The sequence below is a fragment of the Lissotriton vulgaris genome, unplaced genomic scaffold (assembly GCF_964263255.1).
Source record: "Lissotriton vulgaris unplaced genomic scaffold, aLisVul1.2 SCAFFOLD_881, whole genome shotgun sequence".
Lineage (NCBI taxonomy): Eukaryota > Metazoa > Chordata > Amphibia > Caudata > Salamandridae > Lissotriton > Lissotriton vulgaris.
Genome location: NW_028255099.1, coordinates 5001 through 29777, shown reverse-complemented (window position 1 = coordinate 29777; position 24777 = coordinate 5001). Strand labels below are relative to the sequence as shown.

The 24777-nt window shown below is 59.3% G+C and overlaps 1 protein-coding gene across 1 annotated transcript in view; it reads left to right on the top strand.

The window, feature by feature from the left end:
* LOC147659240 (endoglin-like) overlaps positions 1 to 24777 on the top strand; it is a gene marked incomplete at its 3' end in the record, with an annotated part of 108824 nt that overhangs the window by 81197 nt on the left and 2850 nt on the right. The window contains exons 4-6 of the mRNA XM_086951862.1: positions 6926 to 7100; positions 15327 to 15489; positions 23553 to 23685. Coding sequence (XP_086807988.1) covers positions 6926 to 7100; positions 15327 to 15489; positions 23553 to 23685 — 471 coding nt within the window. The remainder of the gene's footprint in view (positions 1 to 6925; positions 7101 to 15326; positions 15490 to 23552; positions 23686 to 24777) is intronic.

Sequence of the window (24777 nt, the reverse complement as noted above, 5' to 3'; positions counted from 1 at the left end):
GAACCTCTTGGATTGTAGCTAGAAGAGTGCGTCTGCTACATTGGCAGAGTCCACTTGGCCTAATGCTTAGTATCGGCCACATAGTGTGGTTTGATCAGGTCGATGGACACAAACCTGTTCTCCTTTTTACCAGCAAGGGGCGGCAGAAGTACTGTTCTTGATCCGTAGATGGCTAGGACAGGTACTGGTTGATGTAAAAAGGCCTTCTTGTCCACGAACTTTTCTCTGACTAGATCACCAAGCTTTGGAATCCAGACAGGCCTTGCTGGGACGGCTGGTTTTTCCCCAGTGGTGGTTGGCTTCAGGAGCACGTTGCTTTGTTTTGTTCTTAGTTCATTTAAGTCCTGTAAAACAGACGATCAATCTTTGATATCAAATGTCTTAGTTTCCACCACTGATGTGTGACTATAAAGGTCCGAAACCATCATTCTTGTCCCAAATAGGACCTCATATGGAGTGACACCCCTAAAGAACTTCTTGGCAAGTTGTTAAGACTACGTTGGTCACTTAATAGATGTTTGACCCACCCATCACTCGAACCTAATACCCTAGCTGTAATGGACTGCTTTATCTCTCGGTTTTTTGTTTAAACAACAGAATTTCACTCAGGATGAAATGGACTAGAGTACCGCAATGCAACGCCCAAACTGGCCATGGCTTGTTTGTAAGCTCGAGAGCTAAACGCAGGGCCCCGGTCAGAATGTAGTGGGCCTATTGCATATGTGGCGATAAAGACTCGCAAATCTTTTATAATAGTTTGAGCGTCAGCCGAGCGCTGAGGCCACATCCAAAGGAACCTATATTTAGTGTTTGTGGGACCGCATTCGTCCATTAGGACGCCTGCATGTAGATAGTCTAATGCTGTCTAACAATGGCGTCTGTACTGGGCTGGCTATGCTATAGTCAGGTATCTGGTAGCGTTCAGTGCTGCGATCTCTATTGCAGTCTATGCAGTTAATGACAAATATTTGAATGTGTGCATTCATTCCTGGCCACCAGCACATCTCTTTTGCAGTTAATATTGTTGTAGAGATCCCCTGATGTATCAGACCACCTCCCAAATGTACTTCGTAAATCAAAGCTGTTCTACGATCCCTGTTTGGAATTACTCTATCCCCCACTCCAGGGATTTGAGCAAACAGAACACTGTTCGCATCAATTATATATGAGTATTTGAGTGAAAACCCTTTAGGTAACGTTTCACTGCTGCCCTTGCTTGTAGTGTTGACAGCCAGCATTGCTTTGCTGTCTATTTTCTTTTTTGAATGAGTGATTGCAGGTATGAAAGTCGATTGCAAGCCCCATTCGTGGCTTCATCAGCCAATGAATTCCCTTCAACGTGAACGCCATCACGTTGATGACTCAGTGTGTGTATCACGTGAGTGTATTGTAGTCCGTCTCACAACTGAACTACTTGTTCCCAAAGCGTTTTATGCTTAATTGTGCCTCCTTTTGCATCTTTGAAACTGTTTTGAAGCCAATTCTGTAAATATTGATTGTATGATTGAACACAGTAGAAATAATCGCACACTATGAGTGTGGGAAATTCGCGATCCATATTTTGAAGTGCCATTTTGAATGCTTGCAGTTCAGCTCACTGAGCCGGGCAATTTTTTAGCAATTGCGTTTTTGTGACCATAGGTCTGAATTTGCCATTGCGCATACGACCTTTAACGATCGCGCATGCTGCACTATAATCCTGCTTACCCTCCGTAGCGGGTTGCGCAGATCCATCAGTGTAAATTATACATTCATCCTCTTCTAGAGGCAGAATTTCAGTAGGCAGAGGACATTTGTGTTCGTATTGCAGGAATTCTTGTGTTTTCAAATAAGTATTCAACATCAGTTGCAGTAAGAGAATTAACCCATTGTATCCATCTTGGATGCAAAGCTTCAGAATTTGGAATGCTCGCTTTTGTCACTGCCTCTAAGGCAGGGACAGGAGTTACGATCATAATGCGCTTCCCCTGTGCGAGGGCTCTTTCTTTTGCTAGCAGTTTGAGCTGCTGTCAGAAATTTCTCTGTAGAAGTGAATTTCAATTCTGCTTGTGTTACAAATGTGATTTGTATTCAATTGGTACTTTTTCACCTTCATTAAAAGTTAAGTAGGTGAATCCGCATTGACCCGGAATGATTCGGATCTCTAGGTTGCGTACATTTACAGGTGTTTGTAAATGTTTAGTTGCTAACGTCTGTTTGGAGTGAGCACAAAATGTCTGTGTGTTCTTTTTTCCAATGAGTGAGTTTAAAATCAGGTTTGATTAATTTGTAGAGAGGTTTAATCCTTTCTGTGTAGTTTAGAATGTAAGTTCTTCCAAAATTCAGGAAACCTAGAATCAACTGTAAGTTTTTAAGCGTTTTTGGAGGTTGGAGCAGCGCACACTTTTCTAAAAAGTTAGCTGCCAGGCTTTTGCCTTCATTTGATAATTGATATCCTAGGAAAAGGACGTTGAGATGTGCAATTCTAAGATTTCTTAAAATTGTTTTTGTACCCTTCAGAGGCGAAGCCCAGTATTATGGTGTTCACCCTGTTCAAGTGCCTGTCCAAGTCATCGCCTGTCAGATAGATGTCATCGACATATGACAATGCCTCGTCATCATAAGTTTGTAGTAACTCTGTTACCCTTGCTGAGAATAACCCAGGACTATTCTTGAATCCTTGAGGGAGACAACAGAATTGACGCTGGGACCCCATTATTGAGAAATCGGTCAAATACCTACTTTCTTGTGCTATGTTTTGACAAAAGTAACCGTTAGAAATATCTAATGTGGTTTTAAAGATTTTACGCACAGTGTTATTTATTAATGCCGTACAGTGTGCATTTTGTACTGCAAATATTTTACAAGAGTTTAGTTGTCTGTAATCCAAAACTAGACGATATGTATTGTCTGGTTTGGAGACAGGAAACACAGGATTGTTCATTGACGAGGTGCATGTTTCAATCACCCCCTGGTATTCAAGTTCATCTAATATCTCCCTGACCTGTTTTTGAGCTTCTTGCTTAACTGGGTACTGCCTTTGTGCAGTTGGTTGATTTTTTAACTGGATTTTATGGTGAGGAGAGTCCTCATCCCATCCTACGTGATTTTTATATAATGTTGGGGCTAGGGCAACTGCCCATTTCCTGGCATAAGTATATTTTAAATGTATTGGAATGTGGTCGGAGAAGGCTGGCATAATGTTGTTTTCGCCTTGTGGGCACTCCCTGACAAATTACGTTGACCAGTCATTTTCTGCTAGAAAAATGTCAGAACCCTTTCAAAGTCGCTCCCAAAAGTGTGCTTTCACTTTTCGTGGTATGTCTCCCTCCATCCGGAGTGTTATTTCATATACCTTATGTGGAGAACTAACCCTGGTATCTGCAGTTTCAACTTCACTGTCCTCATTCAAGTCCACTGTCTCCAGATGATCCTTCAGGTTCTTGCGAGCTATTGTGACTTCTGCTGCGCTGTCCAACATTGTCTGAGCCCATTCTCCGTTCTTGTGTTGTGTCCTCAAGATCCTCGGCATGTCTAATTTTTAGACCTGCTACCTTCTTTTTCGTGAATTGAGGTTTTGATTTACTTTTCTGAACGTGTTGATCGTCTTTGGATTTCACGTGTTCTTCCCTGTTGTCTGACCGTCCTCTTCTTTCCGATGTCTGTGATGATATCTGAAAGGTACGAGAGGAACGTGTATCAGTATCTTGATATCTATCAGGTTTTCTCAAATTATCCCTATTCCTGAGGTTATACCTCCTTTCAGAGGGCTCCTTTTGAGAAGACGCACCTCAGGAATGAGAACGCTTCTCTTTGGAAGTTTGTTTGCTATTTTCCCACTTCTTTTTAGAAGGAGTAGGAGTGTTTTTAGTAAAGACCTTTTCAGGACTTTCAGACAGTTATGGTTTCACTGGTTTCCCACCCAAGCTGTCTCTGCCTAATTCACCATAGGATTTTTCAATTATTCTGGCCAGTTCTTGTTGTTGTTCTGTTGCACCGACGCTGCTTCTCCTTTAATATTCATTAATATTATTGATGAGACCTGGTTAATTTCATACCTACATTTAGAGCAGGCTCTGCCCTGTATTCATTTTGAATCTGTTTCAGGACATCAGGTATCACCGCCATAGACGCAACACCATGTGTTGTAGTGTAGATTGCAGGGAAGACTGTGCCCTAAGTGTTGCAGTCCTCCAGATGCGGTGTGATCCCCATTGATAAACAGATTGTTAGAATTCTGTGTTTCTCATGAGGGCTCGTATTAGGAAATACTGCCTCGATCTGAGTAATTTTCTGAGCTATCCATAACGGAATTTGTTCACGTTTTGTGGGTAATTTACCCATGACTGTGTGTAAAGTCTGTGCTGTAATTTTTATTGCATTCCCCTGGTGAGAGGTTTGTCGTGGAATAACTATTAGAGTTTGAACTGTAAGAGTCTGTATGACATATTGAACCGATTTTCTATAGATTTTGACTAACTCTTTGAGTTGTGTGAGTAATTCTACATCTGACATGTCATTAATGTCAGGATGTGGTGTATAGCCGGATGAAACCGGGCATGTTGCTCCTGGTCTACCTAGTGGACCCAGCATGGTAATGTGATTTATATGTTTTTAGGGCGCCTTTAAACCAGAGCTCATGCTCCTGGTATGTGAGTTGAATTTCAATATCCTCGAAAGGAATATATTGCTCTGGTGGTTCATCTTCTTTGTAGAAGTGAAACACTTTCGTTACTGGATTTGCTTCTGGGAAGACTATCCATGAGTAGAATAACTCTGTCCGGTGATATTCATGTGCCTCTATCACACAAACTGCTCTACCACCTCTTGATAATAGGCCATGTTTTATAAGTTTTAGAGTGATGGCTCTCCTTAAATTTGGAGGGATGATTATAGCATCCTTGTCGGTTTCTTGGAAACCTGTATAGTTTAAAGCTATTTCGGTTTGGTCAGCCGCAGCTACACCGGTTTTGGTGTTATTGCCGTTAGTAGACATTTTGGAATGAAAATTGCAGAGCAAGTTTCAAGAGAACCAAGATAAGGTGAAAAATATTTTGGAACACTGTATCCTTCAACGTTGAACAAACCAAACAGCTAATACATAGGATTTTTGTCCTGCTCCGCTATGGCGGATATTTTATCCCTTTACCCACTCCAGACGTCTGTTGGAGTATTACGAAAAAAGGAGTCTCTGACAAAAGCACGACTGAGTTACTTTAGCATCTAGCGTTAAATTAGTGCCTTACCAAACGTTGGGCGCCATGTAGTGTAGTTCCTATATTTCTAATAGTCTCTGCGTATTGGAATAATATACACTATAGATTTGACGCAGGACTTAGGTCAGTATGTCTCTATCGAGTACATTAAACTTAATTACTTGCCAGCTAACTCAGAGGTCACTAGAAACTTTATCAAATGAACAAGAAGGGATTAGCTTCTGACAACCGCATACACATGACAACTTTCTTTCCCTTAGAGTCGGAACAATATCTTCAGAGTCGTGAAAACAATAGAATCTATTTCACTCAGTCAATCGTGCATGCTTAGTTTCTACAGAGTTGCATAGAAATAGATAGAAGGGGTGTTTCAATAAAAAGGGTCCTCGGCGAGGAGGATGACAGCGTCTGGTCAGTGGTTCTGTTGGGGAGTTGACTTCCTACGGGACTTGCTGTGGCGAGTCACGTCCGAACCGAACCATGCCTTGCCATAGCAAGTGTTTAGGAATGCCAGTGTTGACAGAAAGTCAGGCATATGAATGTCATGAATGAACTTCTAAGGAATAGATGTTTATGCATAATAAATGAGTTCTTGGAGAAATCAATACTCAAACAAGGGGACGTCCTACCGGCTTATGAGTCTGGTTTTCCAGGAACTGGTTGTGACGTAGATGAACGGATGTAAGTAGCCATGCCTGTATTTGGGTAGCATGGACTATGCCTAAATAAGGACTGGATTTCTATGCCTAAATAAGGGCAATGTGGATTGTACCTATTTAAGGTCATGAATCGGAAAATTCATACGGAATCTAAATCGATACACAACACCACCAGGACTGCCCACGGTGTCCGCCTGGACCGCCTCATGCTGTCCACCACCACTGCCTGTGCTGTCTGCCAGCACCGTATACGCTGTCTGCCAGGACCCCCCACGCTGTCTTCCAGGACCGCCCCGCGCTGCCCACCAGGACCGCCTGCTGTTCCCCAGGACTGCCTGCGCTGACTGCCAGGACCGCCCGCGCTGTCCAACAGAACTGCCTCGCGCTGTCCACCAGGACCGCCCGTGCTGTCCACCACCACTGCCCGTGCTGTCCACCACCACCTCCCACGCTGTCCACCACTACCGCCCGCGCTGTCTACCTGGACTGCCCGCGCTGCCCACCAAGACCACCCTGCACTCTCCGTCAGGACCGACCTGCGCTCTCCGCCAGGACCGCGCCCTGCTGCCCACCAGGACCGCCCGCACTCCCGGCCAGGACCACATGCAGTGTCCACCAGGACTGCCCCGTGCTGTCCGCCGGGACTGCTCCACGCTGCTCCACAAAGGACACTACATTAACACTCCACACCCAGCCGCCGCTGCTCTCACCCCGAGTTTATGAATGCCTTTGACCCTATACAGCATTTTGCAGGCCTTGAGTAGGCGCACTGTACATACACACATCCTCTGACTGCCTGAGTGTTGTGTCGTGTGTGGGTAACACCTGAGAATATATGTGATAGGTACCCCATACCACACTCTATGGGGGTGTAGTATCAGGCCTCTGGTTCTGGCTGCCGCCTGCGCCAGTCCCCACGCACCCTCCAAGCCCCTTCACTCCCCGCACCCATTCATGCCCCCTCACGCACCCTCCACACCTCATCACGCACCCTCACATCCTTCACGCCCCTTCACGCCCCATCATTCTCCCTCACGCACCCTCACGTCTGCTTCTTTTCTCTTCCTGCAGCTCCAGCAAAACTCCTTTGCAATGACGTCCACCCTGCAGCTGCTGCCGGTGCAGTCAGCGGAGCTGGCCTCGGACAGCCAGGAGCTGCTCCTCTGGGCCCGGGGCCACTTTGGAGCCGTCACTTCCTTCGCGGAGCTCCACAGCCCCAGTGCCATCCGTCTCACAGTGGGCTCAGGTGGGTGTCCGAGCTCGGGGTCGTGGAGGTGCCATGGGGTGCTCCCCAGGTGTGGCCTCGCTCTGTGGGGTGCTGTCGGTCCTCCCTGGGTGGGGTGTCTGTGGGGTGCTGTCGGCCTCACTGGGTGGGGCCCTATCTGTGGGGTGCTGTCGGCCTCCCTGGGTGGGGTGTCTGTGGGGTGCTGTCGGCCTCCCTGGGTGGGGTGTCTGTGGGGTGCTATCGGCCTCCCTGTGTGGGGCCCTGTCTATGGGGTGCTGTTGGCCTCCCTGTGTGGGGTCCTGTCTGTGGGGTGCTGTTGGTGCTCCCCGGGTGGGTCCTGTCTGCGGGGTGCTGTCAGCCCTCCCTGGGTGGGGTGTCTGTGGGGTGCTGTCGGCCTCCATGGGTGGGGCCCTGCCTGTGGGGTGCTGTCGGCCCTCCCTGGGTGGGGCCCTGTCTGTGGGGTGCTGTCAGCCCTCCCTGGGTGGGGTGTCTGTGGGGTGCTGTCGGCCCTCCCTGGGTGGGGCCCTGTCTGTGGGGTGCTATCGGTGCTCCCTGTGTGGGGTGTCTGTGGGGTGCTGTCGGCCATCCCTGGGTGGGGTGTCTGTGTGGTGCTGTCGGCCATCCCTGGGTGGGGTGTCTGTGGGGTCCTGTCGGCCCTCCCTGGGTGGGGTCCTGTCTGTGGGGTGCTGTCAGTGCTCCCTGGGTGGGTCCTGTCTGTGGGGTTCTGTCAGCCCTCCCTGGGTGGGGTGTCTGTGGGGTGCTGTCGGCCATCCCTGAGTGGGGTGTCTGTGGGGTGCTGTTGGCCCTCCCTGGGTGGGGCCCTGTCTGTGGGGTGCTGTCAGTGCTCCCTGGGTGGGGTGTCTGTGGGGTGCTGTCGGCCATCCCTGGGTGGGGTGTCTGTGGGATCCTGTCGGCCCTCCCCGGGTGGGGTCCTGTCTGTGGGGTGCTGTCAGCCCTCCCTGGGTGGAGTCCTGTCTGTGGGGTCCTGTCGGCCCTCCCTGGGTGGGGTGTCTGTGGGGTGCTGTCAGCCATCCCTGGGTGGGGTGTCTGTGGGGTGCTGTCGGCCCTCCCTGGGTGGGGCCCTGTCTGTGGGGTGCTGTCAGTGCTCCCTGGGTGAGTCCTGTCTGTGGGGTGCTGTCAGCCCTCCCTGGGTGGGGTGTCTGTGGGGTGCTGTCGGCCATCCCTGGGTGGGGTGTCAGTGGGGTCCTGTCGGCCATCCCTGGGTGGGGTGTCTGTGGGGTGCTGTCGGCCCTCCCTGGGTGGGGCCCTGTCTGTGGGGTGCTGTCAGTGCTCCCTGGGTGGGGTGTCTGTGGGGTGCTGTCGGCCATCCCTGGGTGGGGTGTCTGTGGGGTCCTGTCGGCCCTCCCCGGGTGGGGTCCTGTCTGTGGGGTGCTGTCGGCCCTCCCTGGGTGGGGTGTCTGTGGGGTGCTGTCAGCCATCCCTTGGTGGGGTGTCTGTGGGGTGCTGTCGGCCCTCCCTGGGTGGGGCCCTGTCTGTGGGGTGCTGTCAGTTCTCCCTGGGTGGGTCCTGTCTGTGGGGTGCTGTCAGCCCTCCCTGGGTGGGGTGTCTGTGGGGTGCTGTCAGCCATCCCTGGGTGGGGTGTCTGTGCGGTGCTGTCAGCGCTCCCCGGGTGGGGTCCTGTCTGAGGGGTGCTGTCGGCCTCACTGGGTGGGGCCCTATCTGTGGGGTGCTGTCGGCCTCCCTGGGTGGGGTGTCTGTGGGGTGCTGTCGGCCTCCCTGGGTGGGGTGTCTGTGGGGTGCTGTCGGACTCCCTGTGTGGGGTGTCTGTGGGGTCCTGTCAGCCCTCCCTGGGTGGGGTGTCTGTGGGGTGCTGTCAGCCTCCCCGGGTAGGGTCCTGCCTGTGGGGTGCTTTCAGTGCTCCTTGGGTGGGTCCTGTCTGTGGGGTGCTGTCGGCCCTCCCTGGGTGGGGTGTCTGTGGGGTCCTGTCAGCCCTCCCTGGGTGGGGTGTCTGTGGGGTCCTGTCAGCCCTCCCTGGGTGGGGTGTCTGTGGGGTGCTGTCAGCCCTCCCTGGGTGGGGTGTCTGTGGGGTCCTGTCAGCCCTCCCTGGGTGGCGTGTCTGTGGGGTGCTGTCAACCCTCCCTGTGTGGGGTCCTGTCTGTGGGGTGCTGTCGGTGCTCCCTGTGTGGGGTGTCTGTGGGTGCTGTCGGCCTCCCTGTGTGGGGTGTCTGTGGGTTGCTGTCGGCCTCCCCGGGTGGGGTCCTGTCTGTGGGGTGCTGTTGGTGTTCCCTGGGTGGTGCCATGTCTGTGGGGTGCTGTCAGTCTCCCTGGGTGGGGCCCTGTCTGTGGGGTGCTGTCAGCACTCCCTGGGTGGGGCCCTGTCTGTGGGGTGTTGTCGGCCCTCCCTGGGTGGGGTGTCTGTGGGGTGCTGTCGGCCCTCCCCGGGTGGGGCCCTGTCTGTGGGGTGCTGTTGGTGTTCCTTGAGTGGGGTCCTGTCTGTGGGGTGCTGTCGGCCTCCCTGGGTGGAGTGTCTGTGGATTGCTGTCGGCCTCCCTGGGTGGAGTGTCTGTGGGTTGCTGTCAGCCTCCCTGTGTGGGGTGTCTGTGGGGTGCTGTCGGCCTCCCTGGGTGGGCCCTGTCTGTGGGGTCCTGTCAGCCCTCCCTGGGTGGGGTGTCTGTGGGGTGCTGCTGGCCTCCCTCGGTGGGGCCCTGTCTGTGGGGTGCTGTTGGTGCTCCCCGGGTGGGGTTCTGTCTGTGGGGTGCTGTCGGCCTCCCTGGGTGGGGTCCTGTCTGTGGGGTGCTATTGGCATACCCGGGTGGGGTCCTGTCTGTGGGGTGCTGTCAGCACTCCCTGGGTGGGGCCCTGTCTGTGGGGTGCTGTCGGCCTCCCTGGGTGGGGCCCTGTCTGTGGGGTGCTGTCGGCCTCCCTGGGTGGGACCCTGTTTGTGAGGTGCTGTCGGTGCTCCCCGGGTGGGGTCCTGTCTGTGGGGTGCTGTCGGCCCTCCCTGGGTGGGGTGTCTGTGGGGTGCTGTCAGCCCTCCCTGGGTGGGGTGTCTGTGGGGTCCTGTCGGCCCTCCCTGGGTGGGGTCCTGTCTCTGGGTTGCTGTCGGTGCTCCCTGGGTGGGTCCTGTCTGTGGGTTGCTGTCGGTGCTCACTGGGTGGGCCCTGTCTGTGGGGTGCTGTCGGCCTCCCTGTGTGGGGTGTCTGTGGGGTGCTGTCGGCCTCCCTGGGTGGAGTGTCTGTGGGGAGCTGTCGGCCTCCATGGGTGGGGTCCTGTCTGTGGGGTGCTATTGGCATCCGCAGGTGGGGTCCTGTCTGTGGGGTGCTGTCGGCCTTCCTGGGTGGGGTCCTGTCTGTGGGCTGCTATTGGCATCCCCGGGTGGGGTCCTTGCTGTGGGGTGCTGTCAGCCCTCCCTGTGTGGGGTCCTGTCTGTGGGGTGCTGTCGGTGCTCCCTGTGTGGGGTGTCTGTGGGGTGCTTTCGGCCTCCCCGGGTGGGGTCCCGTCTGTGGGGTGCTGTTGGTGTTCCCTGGGTGGGGCCCTGTCTGTGGGGTGCTGTCAGCACTCCCTGGGTGGGGCCCTGTCTGTGGGGTGCTGTCGGCCCTCCCCGGGTAGGGTCCTGTCTGTGGGGTGCTGTCGGCCCTCCCTGGGTGGGGTTCTGTCTGTGGGGTGCTGTCGGCCCTCCCTGGTGGGGTTCTGTCTGTGGGGTGCTGTTGGTGCTCCCTGGGTGGGGTCCTGTCTGTGGGATGCTGTCAGCACTCCCTGGGTGAGGCCCTGTCTGTGGGGTGCTGTCGGCCTCCCTGGGTGGGGCCCTGTCTGTGGGTTGCTGTCGGCCTCCCCGGGTGGGGTCCTGTCTGTGGGGTGCTGTTGGTGTTCCCTGGGTGGGGCCCTGTCTGTGGGGTGCTGTTGGTGTTCTCTGGGTGGGGTCCTGTCTGTGGGGTGCTGTCGGCCCTCCCTGGGTGGGGTTCTGTCCATGGGGTGCTGTTGGCCTCCCTGGGTGGAGTGTCTGTGAGGTGCTGTCGGCCTCCCCGGGTGGGGTCCTGTCTGTGGGGTGCTGTCGGCCCTCCCTGGGTGGGGTTCTGTCTGTGGGGTGCTGTTGGTGCTCCCCGGGTGGGGTCCTGTCTGTGGGGTGCTGTCGGCCCTCCCTGGGTGGGGTTCTGTCTGTGGGGTGCTGTCGGCCCTCCCTGGGTGGGGTTCTGTCTGTGGGGTGCTGTCGGCCTCCCCGAGTTGGGTCCTGTCTGTGGGGTGCTGTTGGTGTTCTCTGGGTGGGATCCTGTCTGTGGGGTCCTGTCAGCCCTCCCTGGGTGGGGTGTCTGTGGAGTGCTGTCGGCCTCCCTGGGTGGGGCCCTGTCTGTGGGGTGCTGTTGGTGCTCCCCGGGTGGGGTTCTGTCTGTGGGGTGCTGTCGGCCTCCCTGGGTGGGGTTCTGTCTGTGGGGTGCTGTTGGCGCTCCCCGGGTGGGGTCCTGTCTGTGGGATGCTGTCAGCACTCCCTGGGTGAGGCCCTGTCTGTGGGGTGCTGTCGGCCTCCCTGGGTGGGGCCCTGTCTGTGGTGTGCTGTCGGCCTCCCTGGGTGGGGCCCTGTCTGTGAGGTGCTGTCGGTGTTCCCCGGGTGGGGTCCTGTCTGTGGGGTGCTGTCAGCACTCCCTGGGTGGGGCCCTGTCTGTGGGGTGCTGTCGGCATCCCCCGGTGGGCCCTGTCTGTGGGGTGCTGTCGGCCTCCCTGTGTGGGGTGTCTGTGGGGTGCTGTCGGCCTCCCTGAGTGGGGTGCTATTGGCATCCCTGGGTGGGGTCCTGTCTGTGGGGTGCTGTCGGCCTCCCTGGGTGGGGTCCTGTCTGTGGGGTGCTATTGGCATCCCTGGGTGGGGGCCTGGCTGTGGGGTGCTGTCGGCCTCCCTGGGTGGGGTGTCTGTGGGGTGCTGTCGGTGCTCCCTGGGTGGGGTCCTGTCTGTGGGGTGCTGTCGGCCTCCCTGGGTGGGGCCCTGTCTGTGGGGTGCTGTTGGTGCTCCCTGGGTGGGCCCCAATCTGTGGGGTGCTGTTGGTGTTCCCTGGGTGGGGTCCTGTCTGTGGGGTGCTGTCGGTGCTCCCTGGGTGGGTCCTGTCTGTAGGTTGCTGTCGGTGCTCCCTGGGTGGGCCCTGTCTGTGGGGTGCTGTCGGCCTCCCTATGTGGGGTGTCTGTGGGGTGCTGTCGGCCTCCCTGAGTGAGGTGCTATTGGCATCCCCGGGTGGGGTCCTGTCTGTGAGGTGCTGTCGGCCTCCCTGGGTGGGGTCCTGTCTGTGGGGTGCTGTCGGCCTCCCTGGGTGGGGCCCTTCTCTGTGGGGTGCTGTTGGTGCTCCCTGGGTGGGGCCCAATCTGTGGGGTGCTGTTGGTGTTCCCTGGGTGGGGTCCTGTCTGTGGGGTGCTGTCGGTCCTCCCTGGGTGGGGCCCTGTCTGTGGGGTGCTGTTGGTGCTCCCCGGGTGGGGTTCTGTCTGTGGGGTGCTGTCGGCCTCCCTGGGTGGGTCCTGTCTGTGGGTTGCTGTCGGCCTCCCTGGGTGGGTCCTGTCTGTGGGGTGCTGTCGGCCTCCCTGTGTGGGGTGTCTGTGGGGTGCTGTCGGCCTCCCTGGGTGGGGTGTCTGTGGGGTGCAGTCGGCCTCCCTGGGTGGGGCCCTGTCTGTGGGGTGATGTCGTCCTCCCTGTGTGGGGTGTCTGTGGGGTGCTGTCGGCCTCCCTGGGTGGGGTGTCTGTGGGGTGCTGTTGGCCTCCCTGGGTGGGGCCCTGTCTGTGGTGTGCTGTCAGCACTCCCTGGGTGCGTCCTGTCTGTGGGGTGCTGTCGGCCTCCCTGGGTGGGTCCTGTCTGTGGGGTGCTATCGGCCTCCCTGGGTGGGGTCCTGGCTGTGGAGTGCTGTCGGCCTGCCGGGGTGGAGTCCTTTCTGTGGGGTGCTGTCGGCCTCCCTGGGTGGGTCCTGTCTGTGGGGTGCTGTCAGCCTCCCTGGGTGGGGTCCTGGCTGTGGAGTGCTGTCAGCACTCCCTGGGTGGGGCCCTGTCTGTGGGTTGCTGTCGGCCTCCCTGGGTGGGTCCTGTCTGTGGGATGCTGTCCGCCCTCCCTGGGTGGGGTGTCTGTGGGGTGCTGTCGGCCTCCCCGGGTGGGGTCCTGTCTGTGGGGTGCTGTCGGCCTTCCTGGGTGGGTCCTGTCTGTGGGGTGCTGTCTGTCTCTCTGGGTGGGGCCCTGTCTGTGGGGTGCTGTCGGCCCTCCCTGGGTGGGGTGTCTGTGGGGTGCTGTCGGCATCCCTGGGTAGGGCCCTGTCTGTGGGGTGCTGTCGGTGCTCCCTGGGTGGGTCCTGTCTGTGGGGTGCTGTCGGCATCCCCGGGTGGGGTCCTGTCTGTGGGGTGCTGTCGGCCCTCCCTGGGTGAGGTCCTGGCTGTGGGGGGCTGTCGGCCCTCCCTGGGTGGGGTCCTGTCTGTGAGGTGCTGTCGGCCCTCCCTGGGTGGGGTCCTGGCTGTGGGGTGCTGTCGGCCCTACCTGGGTAGGGTCCTGTCTGTGGGGTGCTGTCGGTGCTCCCTGTGTGGGGTGTCTGTGGGGTGCTGTCGGCCTCCCTGGGTGGGGTCCCGTCTTTGGGGTGCTGTTGGTGTTCCCTGGGTGGGGCCCTGTCTGTGGGGTGCTGTCAGCACTCCCTGGGTGGGGCCCTGTCTGTGGGGTGCTGTCGGCCCTCCCTGGGTGGGGTGTCTGTGGGGTGCTGTCGGCCCTCCCCGGGTAGGGTCCTGTCTGTGGGGTGCTGTCGGCCCTCCCTGGGTGGGGTTCTGTCTGTGGGGTGCTGTCGGCCCTCCCTTGGTGGGGTTCTGTCTGTGGGGTGCTGTTGGTGCTCCCCGGGTGGGGTCCTGTCTGTGGGATGCTGTCAGCACTCCCTGGGTGAGGCCCTGTCTGTGGGGTGCTGTCGGCCTCCCTGGGTGGGGCCCTGTCTGTGGGTTGCTGTCGGCCTCCCCGGGTGGGGTCCTGTCTGTGGGGTGCTGTTGGTGTTCCCTGGGTGGGGCCCTGTCTGTGGGGTGCTGTTGGTGTTCTCTGGGTGGGGTCCTGTCTGTAGGGTGCTGTCGGCCCTCCCTGGGTGGGGTTCTGTCCATGGGGTGCTGTTGGCCTCCCTGGGTGGAGTGTCTGTGAGGTGCTGTCGGCCTCCCCGGGTGGGGACCTGTCTGTGGGGTGCTGTCGGCCCTCCCTGGGTGAGGTCCTGGCTGTGGGGGGCTGTCGGCCCTCCCTGGGTGGGGTCCTGTCTGTGAGGTGCTGTCGGCCCTCCCTGGGTGGGGTCCTGGCTGTGGGGTGCTGTCGGCCCTCCCTGGGTAGGGTCCTTGATGCGGGGTGCTGTCGGCCTCCCTGGGTCGGTCCTGTCTGTGGGGTGCTGTCGGCCCTCCCTGGGTGGGGTACTGTCTGTGGGGTGCTGTTGGTGCTGCCCGGGTGGGGTCCTGTCTGTGGGGTGCTGTTGGCCTCCCTGGGTGGGGTGTCTGTGGGGTGCTGTCAGCCCTCCCTGGGTGGGGCCCTGTCTGTGGGGTGTCTGTGGGGTGCTGTCGGCCTCCCTGGGTGGGGTGTCTGTGGGGTGCTGTCGGCCCTCCCTGGGTGGGGTGTCTGTGGGGTGCTGTCGGCCTCCCTGGGTGGGGTGTCTGTGGGGTGCTGTCAGCCTTCCCTGGGTGGGGTCCTGTCTGTGGGGTCCTGTCGCCCCTCCCTGGGTGGGGTCCTGACCGTGGGGTGCTGTTGGTGCTCCCCGGGTGGGGTTCTGTCTGTGGGGTGCTATCAGAGTCTTCCCCGGATGACCCTGTGTGTTTTGGGGGCAGCCTGAAACCCCCTAGGATCCTCACTTTTGGGGTGAGGATCCTAAAAAAATCCTCACCCCCTCTGAGTGTTAACTTTTCACCCCCGGGGATCCTCACAGGTTTTGGGGTGCTGTCTCTTCAACCCCTGGGATCCTCACAGGGTTTGGGGTGCTGTCTCTTCAACCCCTGGGATCCTCACAGGGTTTGGGGTGCTGTCTCTTCAACCCCTGGGGTCTTCACTTTTGGGGTGCTGTCTCTTCACCCCCAGGAATCCTCACAGGGTTTGGGGTGCTGTCTCTTCACACCCTGGGCTCTTCACTTTAGAGGGGGGGGGTCTCTTCACACCCTGGGATCTTCACTTTTGGGGTGCTGTCTCTTCACACCCTGGGATCTTCACTTTTGGGGTGCTGTCTCTTCACACCCTGGGATCTTCACTTTTGGGGTGCTGTCTCTTTAACTCCTAGGATCCTCACAGGGCTTGGGGTGCTGTCTCTTCACCCCCTCTTTTTTCTCCCCAGGTGGCGCCGGCAGCGGGCCCTGTGCCCTCCAGGAGGGGTTCAGCCTGAGGGGCGTCTTGGAGTGGGACTCCCACCCTGCAGAGATGATTGGCTGTCAGGTCTCCGGAGAGGGGGGGCAGAGGGAGGCCCACGCTGTGGTCATCGATGACCAAGAGGAAGAGAGGTACAGAGTGCAAAGAGACAACCAGGCTTAGGAGCCTGCAGAGGTCAGGAGTCAGGGACTGCAGAGGTCAAGGGGTTAATAGACTGCAAAGGTCGGCGGATCAGGGACTGCAGAGGTCAAGGGGATCAGAGACCGCAGAGGTCAAGGGTTCAGAAACTGCAGAGGTCAGGGGTTCAGAGACTGCAGAGGTCAGGGGGTCAGAGACTGCAGAGGTCAGGGGTTCAGAGACTGCAGCGGTCAGGGGTTTGTAGAGTGCAGAGGTCAGGGACTGCAGAGGTCAAGGGTTCAGAGACCGCAGAGGTCAGGGGTTCAGAAACTGCAGAGGTTAGGGGGTCAGAGACTGCAGAGGTCAGGGGATCAGAGACTGCAGACGTCAGGGGTCAGGGACTGCATAGGTCAAGGGGTTCAGAGACTGCAGAGGTCAGGGGGTCAGAGACTGCAGAGGTCGTGGGATCAGAGACTGCAGAGGTCGGGGGATCAGAGACTGTAGAGGTCAGGGGTTCAGAAACTGCAGAGGTCAGGGGGTCAGAGACTGCAGAGGTCAGGGGGTCAGAGACTGCAGAGGTCAGGGGTTCAGAGACTGCAGCGGTCAGGGGTTTGTAGAGTGCAGAGGTCAGGGACTGCAGAGGTCAAGGGTTCAGAGACCGCAGAGGTCAGGGGTTTGTAGAGTGCAGAGGTCAGGGACTGCAGAGGTCAAGGGTTCAGAGACCGCAGAGGTCAGGGGATCAGAGACTGTAGAGGTCGGGGGATCAGAGACTGCAGAGGTCAGGGGTTCGGAGAGTGCAGAGGTCAGGGGTCAGGGACTGCAGAGGTCAGGGGTTCCGAGACTGCAGATGTCAGGGGGTCAGAGACTGCACAGATCGGGCGATCAGAGACTGCAGAGGTCAAGGGATCAGAGACTGCAGAGGTCAGGGACTGCAGAGGTCAAGGGTTCAGAGACCGCAGAGGTCAAGGGGTTCAGAGACAGCAGACGTCAGGGGTTCAGAGACTGCAAAGGTCATGGGTTAAGAGACTGCAAAGGTCAGGGGTCAGAGACTGCAGAGGCCAGGGGATCAGAGACTGCAGGGGTCGGGCGATCAGAGACTGCAGAGGTCAGAGGTCAGGAACTGCAGAGGTCAGGGGTTCAGAGACTGCAGATGTCAGGGGGTCAGAGACTGCAGAGGTCGTGGGATCAGAGACTGCAGAGGTCAGGGGATCAGAGACTGCAGAGGTCAGGGGTCAGGAACTGCAGAGGTCAGGGGTTCAGAGACTGCAGAGGTCAGGGGGTCAGAGACTGCAGAGGTCAGGGGTCAGAGACTGCAGAGGTCAGGGGTTAAGAGACTGCAGAGGTGAGGGGTTAAGAGACTGCAAAGGTCAGGGACTGCAGAGGTCAAGGGGTTCAGAGACAGCAGACGTCAGGGGTTCAGAGACTAATGAGGTCAGGGGTTAAGAGACTGCAAAGGTCAGGGGTCAGGGACTGCAGAGGTCAAGGTGTTCAGAGACTGCAGACGTCAAGGGGTTCAGAGACTGCAGAGGTCAGGGGATCAGAGACTGCAGACGTCAGGGGTCAGGGACTGCATAGGTCAAGGGGTTCAGAGACTGCAGAGGTCAGGGGGTCAGAGACTGCAGAGGTCGTGGGATCAGAGACTGCAGAGGTCAGGGGTTAGGGACTGCAGAGGTCAAGGGGATCAGAGACCGCAGAGGTCAAGGGTTCAGAGACCGCAGAGGTCAGGGGTTCAGAAACTGCAGAGGTCAGGGGTTCAGAGACTGCAGAGGTCAGGGGTTCAGAGACTTTAGCGGTCCGGGGTTCAGAGACTGCAGCGGTCAGGGGTTTGTAGAGTGCAGAGGTCAGGGACTGCAGAGGTCAAGGGTTCAGAGACCGCAGAGGTCAGGGGATCAGAGACTGTAGAGGTCAGGGGGTCAGAGACTGCAGAGGTCGGGGGATCAGAGACTGCAGAGGTCAGGGGTTCAGAGAGTGCAGAGGTCAGGGGTCAGGGACTGCAGAGGTCAGGGGTTCCGAGACTGCAGAGGTCAGGGGGTCAGAGACTGCACAGATCGGGCGATCAGAGACTGCAGAGGTCAAGGGATCAGAGACTGCAGAGGTCAGGGACTGCAGAGGTCAAGGGTTCAGAGACCGCAGAGGTCAAGGGGTTCAGAGACAGCAGACGTCAGGGGTTCAGAGACTGCAAAGGTCATGGGTTAAGAGACTGCAAAGGTCAGGGGTCAGAGACTGCAGAGGCCAGGGGATCAGAGACTGCAGGGGTCGGGCGATCAGAGACTGCAGAGGTCAGAGGTCAGGAACTGCAGAGGTCAGGGGTTCAGAGACTGCAGAGGTCAGGGGATCAGAGACTGCAGAGGTCAGGGGTCAGGAACTGCAGAGGTCAGGGGTTCAGAGACTGCAGAGGTCAGGGGGTCAGAGACTGCAGAGGTCAGGGGTCAGAGACTGCAGAGGTCAGGGGTTAAGAGACTGCAGAGGTGAGGGGTTAAGAGACTGCAAAGGTCAGGGACTGCAGAGGGCAAGGGGTTCAGAGACAGCAGACGTCAGGGGTTCAGAGACTGCTGAGGTCAGGGGTTAAGAGACTGCAAAGGTCAGGGGTCAGGGACTGCAGAGGTCAAGGTGTTCAGAGACTGCAGACGTCAAGGGGTTCAGAGACTGCAGAGGTCAGGGGATCAGAGACTGCAGACGTCAGGGGTCAGGGACTGCATAGGTCAAGGGGTTCAGAGACTGCAGAGGTCAGGGGGTCAGAGAATGCAGAGGTCAAGGGGTTCGGAGAGTGCAGACGTCAGGGACTGCAGAGGTCAGGGGTTCCGAGACTGCAGAGGTCAGGGGGTCAGAGACTGCAGAGTCACGGTTCAGAGACTGAAGAGGTCAGGGGGTCAGAGAATGCAGAGGTCAGGGGTTCCGAGACTGCAGAGGTCAGGGGATCAAAGACTGCAGAGGTCAGGGGGTCAGAGACTGCAGAGGTCAGGGGTCAGAGACTGCAGAGGTCACGGGATCAGAGACTGCAGAGGTCAGGGGTCAGGGACTGCAGAGGTCAAGGGGTTCAGAGAGTGCAGAGGTCAGGGGTTCAGACACCGCAGAGGTCAGGGGTTCAGAAACTGCAGAGGTCAGGGGGTCAGAGACTGTAGAGGTCAGGGGATCAGAGACTGCAGAGGTCAAGGGGTTCAGAGACTGCAGAGGTCACGGGATCAGAGACTGCAGAGATCAGGGGTCAGGGACTGCAGAGGTCAAGGGGTTCAGAGAGTGCAGAGGTCAGGGGGTCAGAGACTGCAGAGGTCAGAGGACAGTGCGTTTGGCAGCAGTGAGGGCCACGGACAGTGCATGTCGTGCAGCAGTGAGGGCCACGGACAGTGCGTGTGGTGCAGCAGTGAGGGCCACAGACAGTGCGTGTCGTGCAGCAGTGAGGGCCACGGACAGTGCGTGTCGTGCAGCAGTGAGGGCCACGGACAGTGCATGTTGTGCAGCAGTGAGGGTCACCGACAGTGCGTGTCATGCAGCAGTGAGGGCCACGGACAGTGTGTGTCGTGCAGCAGTGAGGGCCACGGACAGTGCGTGTCGTGCAGCAGTGAGGGCCATGGACAGTGCGTGTCGTGCAGCAGTGAGGGCCACGGACAGTGCGTGTCGTGCAGCAGTGAGGGTCACCGACAGTGCGTGTCATGCAGCAGTGAGGGCCACGGACAGTGCGTGTCGTGCAGCAGTGAGGGCCACGGACAGTGCGTGTCGTGCAGCAGTGAGGGCCATGGACAGTGCGTGTCGTGCAGCAGTGAAGGCCATGGACAGTGCGTGTCGTGCAGCAGTGAGGGCCACGGACAGTGCGTGTTGTGCTGCAGTGAGGGCCACGGACAATGTGCATGTCATGCAGCAGTGAGGGCCACGGACAGTGTGCGTGTTGTGCAGCAGTGAGGGCTACGGACAGTGTGCGTGTCGTGCAGCAGTGAGGGCCACGGGCAGTGCGTGTGGTGCAGCAGTGAGGGCCACGGGCAGTGCATGTCGTGCAGCAGTGAGGGCCACAGGCATTGCGTGTCGTGCAGCAGTGAGGGCCACGGGCAGTGCGTGTCGTGCAGCAGTGAGGGCCACGGACAGTGTGCGTGTTGTGCAGCAGTGAAGGCCACGGACAGTGTGTGTGTCGTGCAGCAGTGAGGGCCACGGGCAGTGCGTGTGGTGCAGCAGTGAGGGCCACGGGCAGTGCGTGTGGTGCAGCAGTGAGGGCCACAGGCATTGCGTGTCGTGCAGCAGTGAGGGCCACGGGCAGTGCATGTCATGCAGCAGTGAGGGCCACGGGCAGTGCGTGTTGTGCAGCAGTGAGGGCCACGGACAGTGCGTGTTGTGCAGCAGTGAGGGCCACGGGCAGTGTGCGTGTGGTGCAGCAGTGAGGGCCACGGACAGTGCGTGTTGTGCAGCAGTGAGGGCCACGGACAGTGCGTGTTGTGCAGCAGTGAGGGCCACGGGCAGTGTGCGTGTGGTGCAGCAGTGAGGGCCACGGACAGTGCGTGTTGTGCAGCAGTGAGGGCCACAGACAGTGTGCATGTTCCGCAGCAGTGAGGGCCACGGGCAGTGCATGACGTGCAGCAGTGAGGGCCACGGGCATTGCGTGTTGTGCAGCAGTGAGGGCCACGTGCAGTGTGCATGTCGTGCAGCAGTGAAGGCCACGGGCAGTGTGCTTGTTGTGCAGCAGTGAGGGCCACGGGCAGTGCGTGTTGTACAGCAGTGAGGGCCACGGACAGTGCGTGTGGTGCAGCAGTGAGGGCCACGGACAGTGCATGTTCCGCAGCAGTGAGGGCCACGGGCATTGCGTGTCGTGCAGCAGTGAGGGCCACGGGCAGTGCGTGTGGTGCAGCAGTGAGGGCCACGGGCAGTGCGAGTCGTCCAGCAGTGAGGGTCACAGGCATTGTGTGTCGTGCAGCAGTGAGGGCCACGGGCAGTGCAATGGCGTGCAGCAGTGAGGGCCACGGGCAGTGCGTGTTGTGCAGCAGTGAGGGCCACGGACAGTGCGTGTTGGGCAGCAGTGAGGGCCACGGGCAGTGTGCATGTTGTGCAGCAGTGAGGGCCACGGACAGTGCGTGTTGTGCAGCAGTGAGGGCCACGGGCAGTGTGCGTGTGGTGCAGCAGTGAGGGCCACGGACAGTGCATGTTGTGCAGCAGTGAGGGCCACAGACAGTGTGCATGTTCCGCAGCAGTGAGGGCCACGGGCAGTGCATGACGTGCAGCAGTGAGGGCCACGGGCATTGCGTGTTGTGCAGCAGTGAGGGCCACGTGCAGTGTGCATGTCGTGCAGCAGTGAAGGCCACGGGCAGTGTGCGTGTTGTGCAGCAAGTGAGGACCACGGACAGTGCGTGTGGTGCAGCAGTGAGGGCCACGGACAGTGCATGTTCTGCAGCCGTGAGGCCACGGGCATTGCGTGTCGTGCAGCAGTGAGGGCCACGGGCAGTGCGTGTGGTGCAGCAGTGAGGGCCACGGGCAGTGCGTGTCGTGCAGCAGTGGGGGCCACAGGCATTGCGTGTCATGCAGCAGTGAGGGCCACGGGCAGTGCGTGTCGTGCAGCAGTGAGGGCCACGGGCAGTGCGTGTTGTGCAGCAGTGAGGGCCACGGACAGTGCGTGTTGTGCAGCAGTGAGGGCCACAGGCAGTGTGCGTGTGGTGCAGCAGTGAGGGCCACGGACAGTGCTTGTTGTGCAGCAGTGAGGGCCATGGACAGTGTGTGTTCCGCAGCAGTGAGGGCCACGGGCAGTGCATGACGTGCAGCAGTGAGGGCCACGGGCAGTGTGCGTATGGTACAGCGGTGAGGGCCACGGACAGTGCGTGTTGTGCAGCAGTGAGGGCCACAGACAGTGTGCATGTTCCGCAGCAGTGAGGGCCACGGGCAGTGCATGACGTGCAGCAGTGAGGGCCACGGGCATTGCGTGTTGTGCAGCAGTGAGGGCCACGTGCAGTCTGCATGTCGTGCAGCAGTGAGGGCCACGTGCAGTCTGCATGTCGTGCAGCAGTGAAAGCCACGGGCAGTGCGTGTTGTACAGCAGTGAGGGCCACGGACAGTGCGTGTGGTGCAGCAGTGAGGGCCACGGACAGTGCATGTTCCGCAGCAGTGAGGGCCACGGGCATTGCGTGTCGTGCAGCAGTGAGGGCCACGGGCAGTGCGTGTCGTGCAGCAGTGAAGGCCACAGGCATTGCGTGTCGTGCAGAAATGAGGGCCACGGGCAGTGCGTGTCGTGCAGCAGTGAGGGCCACGGCAGTGCGTGTGGTGTAGCAGTGAGGGCCACGGGCAGTGCGTGTCGTGCAGTAGTGAGGGCCACGGGCAGTGCGTGTCGTGCAGCAGTGAGGGCCACGGGCAGTGCATGTTGTGCAGCAGTGAGGGCCACGGACAGTGCGTGTCATGCAGCAGTGAGGGCCACCGACAGTGCGTGTCGTGCAGCAGTGAGGGCCACGGGCAGTGCGTGTCGTGCAGCAGTGAGGGCCACGGGCAGTGCGTGTCGTGCAGCAGTGAGGGCCATGGGCAGTGCGTGTCGTGCAGCAGTGAGGGCCACGGGCAGTGCATGACGTGCAGCAGTGAGGGCCACGGGCATTGCGTGTTGTGCAGCAGTGAGGGCCACGTGCAGTGTGCATGTCATGCAGCAGTGAAGGCCACGGGCAGTGCGTGTTGTACAGCAGTGAGGGCCACGGACAGTGCGTGTGGTGCAGCAGTGAGGGCCACGGACAGTGCATGTTCCGCAGCAGTGAGGGCCACGGGCATTGCGTGTTGTGCAGCAGTGAGGGCCACGGGCAGTGCGTGTCGTGCAGCAGTGAGGGCCACAGGCATTGCGTGTCATGCAGCAGTGAGGGCCACGGGCAGTGCGTGTCGTGCAGCAGTGAGGGCCACGACAGTGCGTGTGGTGTAGCAGTGAGGGCCACGGGCAGTGCGTGTCGTGCAGCAGTGAGGGCCACGGGCAGTGCGTGTCGTGCAGCAGTGAGGGCCACGGGCAGTGCATGTTGTGCAGCAGTGAGGGCCACGGACAGTGCGTGTCATGCAGCAGTGAGGGCCACGGACAGTGCGTGTCGTGCAGCAGTGAGGGCCACGGGCAGTGCGTGTCGTGCAGCAGTGAGGGCCACGGGCAGTGCGTGTCGTGCAGCAGTGAGGGCCATGGGCAGTGCGTGTCGTGCAGCAGTGAGGGCCACGGGCAGTGTGTGTCGTGCAGCAGTGAGGGCCACGGGCAGTGCGTGTGGTGCAGCAGTGAGGGCCACGGGCAGTGCGTGTTGTGCAGCAGTGAGGGCCACGGGCAGTGCATGACGTGCAGCAGTGAGGGCCACGGGCAGTGCGTGTTGTGCAGCAGTGAGGGCCACGGGCAGTGCGTGTTGTGCAGCAGTGAGGGCCACGGGCAGTGCATGACGTGCAGCAGTGAGGGCCACGGGCAGTGTGCGTGTCGTGCAGCAGTGAGGGCCACGGACAGTGCGTGTTGTGCAGCAGTGAGGGCCACGGGCAGTGCATAACGTGCAGCAGTGAGGGCCATGGACAGTGCGTGTTGTGCAGCAGTGAGGGCCACGGGCAGTGCGTGTTGTGCAGCAGTGAGAGCCACGGGCAGTGCGTGTGGTGCAGCAGTGAGGGCCACGGGCAGTGCGTGTCGTGCAGCAGTGAGGGCCACGGACAGTGCGTGTCGTGCAGCAGTGAGGGCCACGGGCAGTGCGTGTCGTGCAGCAGTGAGGGACACGGGCAGTGCATGTCGTGCAGCAGTGAGAGCCACGGGCAGTGCGTGTCGTGCAGCAGTGAGGGCCACGGGCAGTGCGTGTTGTGCAGCAGTGAGGGAAAAGGGCAGTGCGTGTCGTGCAGCAGTGAGAGCCACGGGCAGTGCGTGTCGTGCAGCAGTGAGGGCCACGGGCAGTGCGTGTGGTGCAGCAGTGAGGGCTACGGGCTGTGAGTGTGGTGCAGCAGTGAGGGCCACGGGCAGTGCGTGTGGTGCAGCAGTGAGGGCCACGGGCAGTGCGTGTGGTGCAGCAGTGAGGGCCACGGGCAGTGCGTGTGGTGCAGCAGTGAGGGCCACGGGCAGTGTGTGTCCACTCATACTGACTCCACGTCTGTCCCCTCCTTCACTCTCTCTTCTCTCCTTCCTGCCCAGCTCTGGACAGACGGACATCGAGGTGCTGAGTGACCCTGAGTGCGCCCCGCAGGAGGACCAGGTGCTGCTGATTCTACAGAGCCGGGGCCCGCGGCGGTGGAGCATCAACTCCCGGCACCCCCTGCGCGTCATGGTAGGACCAGGGGCCCCTTCGGGGTCACACTCATCTCATCATCTCAGGATCCGCTGATGGGCCCCTACACCCTCACCAATGTACAGAGGCTTGTCCAGGGCCCCTCCAACAGCACAATTGGGGGCTTCTACATATGACAGGGCCACAGATGTAGGTGTCCCCAGGGGACCTTGTGACTGGGTTACAGGTGGAGGAGTCCCCAGGGGCCCCCCTGACGGGGCCACAGCTGGAAGGAGATTGGACAGCCGGTGGCTGTAGTCCAAAGGCCCTCCTGACAGGGCCACGTGCCTATCTGCCTAGATGCAGGGTCCCTTCCCTTGCACCCTGCGTGGTCACTGATTTCGAGGCCCCCCAGCAGGGCCCATGGTCCTGCCCTGTACCGTAGGTGCTGTATTTAGGGTTTATCTGACATGAGTGCAAGAGGTCATTATTTGAGGGTCCCTCTGAAGGGGTCATGGGGGGGTGACTGTATGCAGGGTCCCTCTGAGGGGGTCATGGGGGGCTGTATACAGGGTCCCTCTGAGGGGGTCATGGGGGGCTGTATACAGGGTCCCTCTGAGGGGGTCATGGGGGGCTGTATACAGGGTCCCTCTGAGGGGGTCATGGGGGGCTGTATGCAGGGTCCCTCTGAGGGGGTCACGGGGGGTGACTGTATGCAGGGTCCCTCTGAGGGGGGTCACAGGGGTGTCTGTATGCAGGGTCCCTCTGAAGGGGTCATGGGGGGTGACTGTATGCAGGGTCCCTCTGAGGGGGTCACGGGGGTCTGTATGCAGGGTCCCTCTGAGGGGGTCACGGGGGTCTGTATGCAGGGTCCCTCTGAGGGGGTCATGGGGGGCTGTATACAGGGTCCCTCTGAGGGGGTCATGGGGGGCTGTATACAGGGTCCCTCTGAGGGGGTCATGGGGGGCTGTATACAGGGTCCCTCTGAGGGGGTCATGGGGGGCTGTATGCAGGGTCCCTCTGAGGGGGTCACGGGGGGTGACTGTATGCAGGGTCCCTCTGAGGGGGGTCACAGGGGTGTCTGTATGCAGGGTCCCTCTGAGGGGGGTCACAGGGGTGTCTGTATGCAGGGTCCCTCTGAAGGGGTCATGG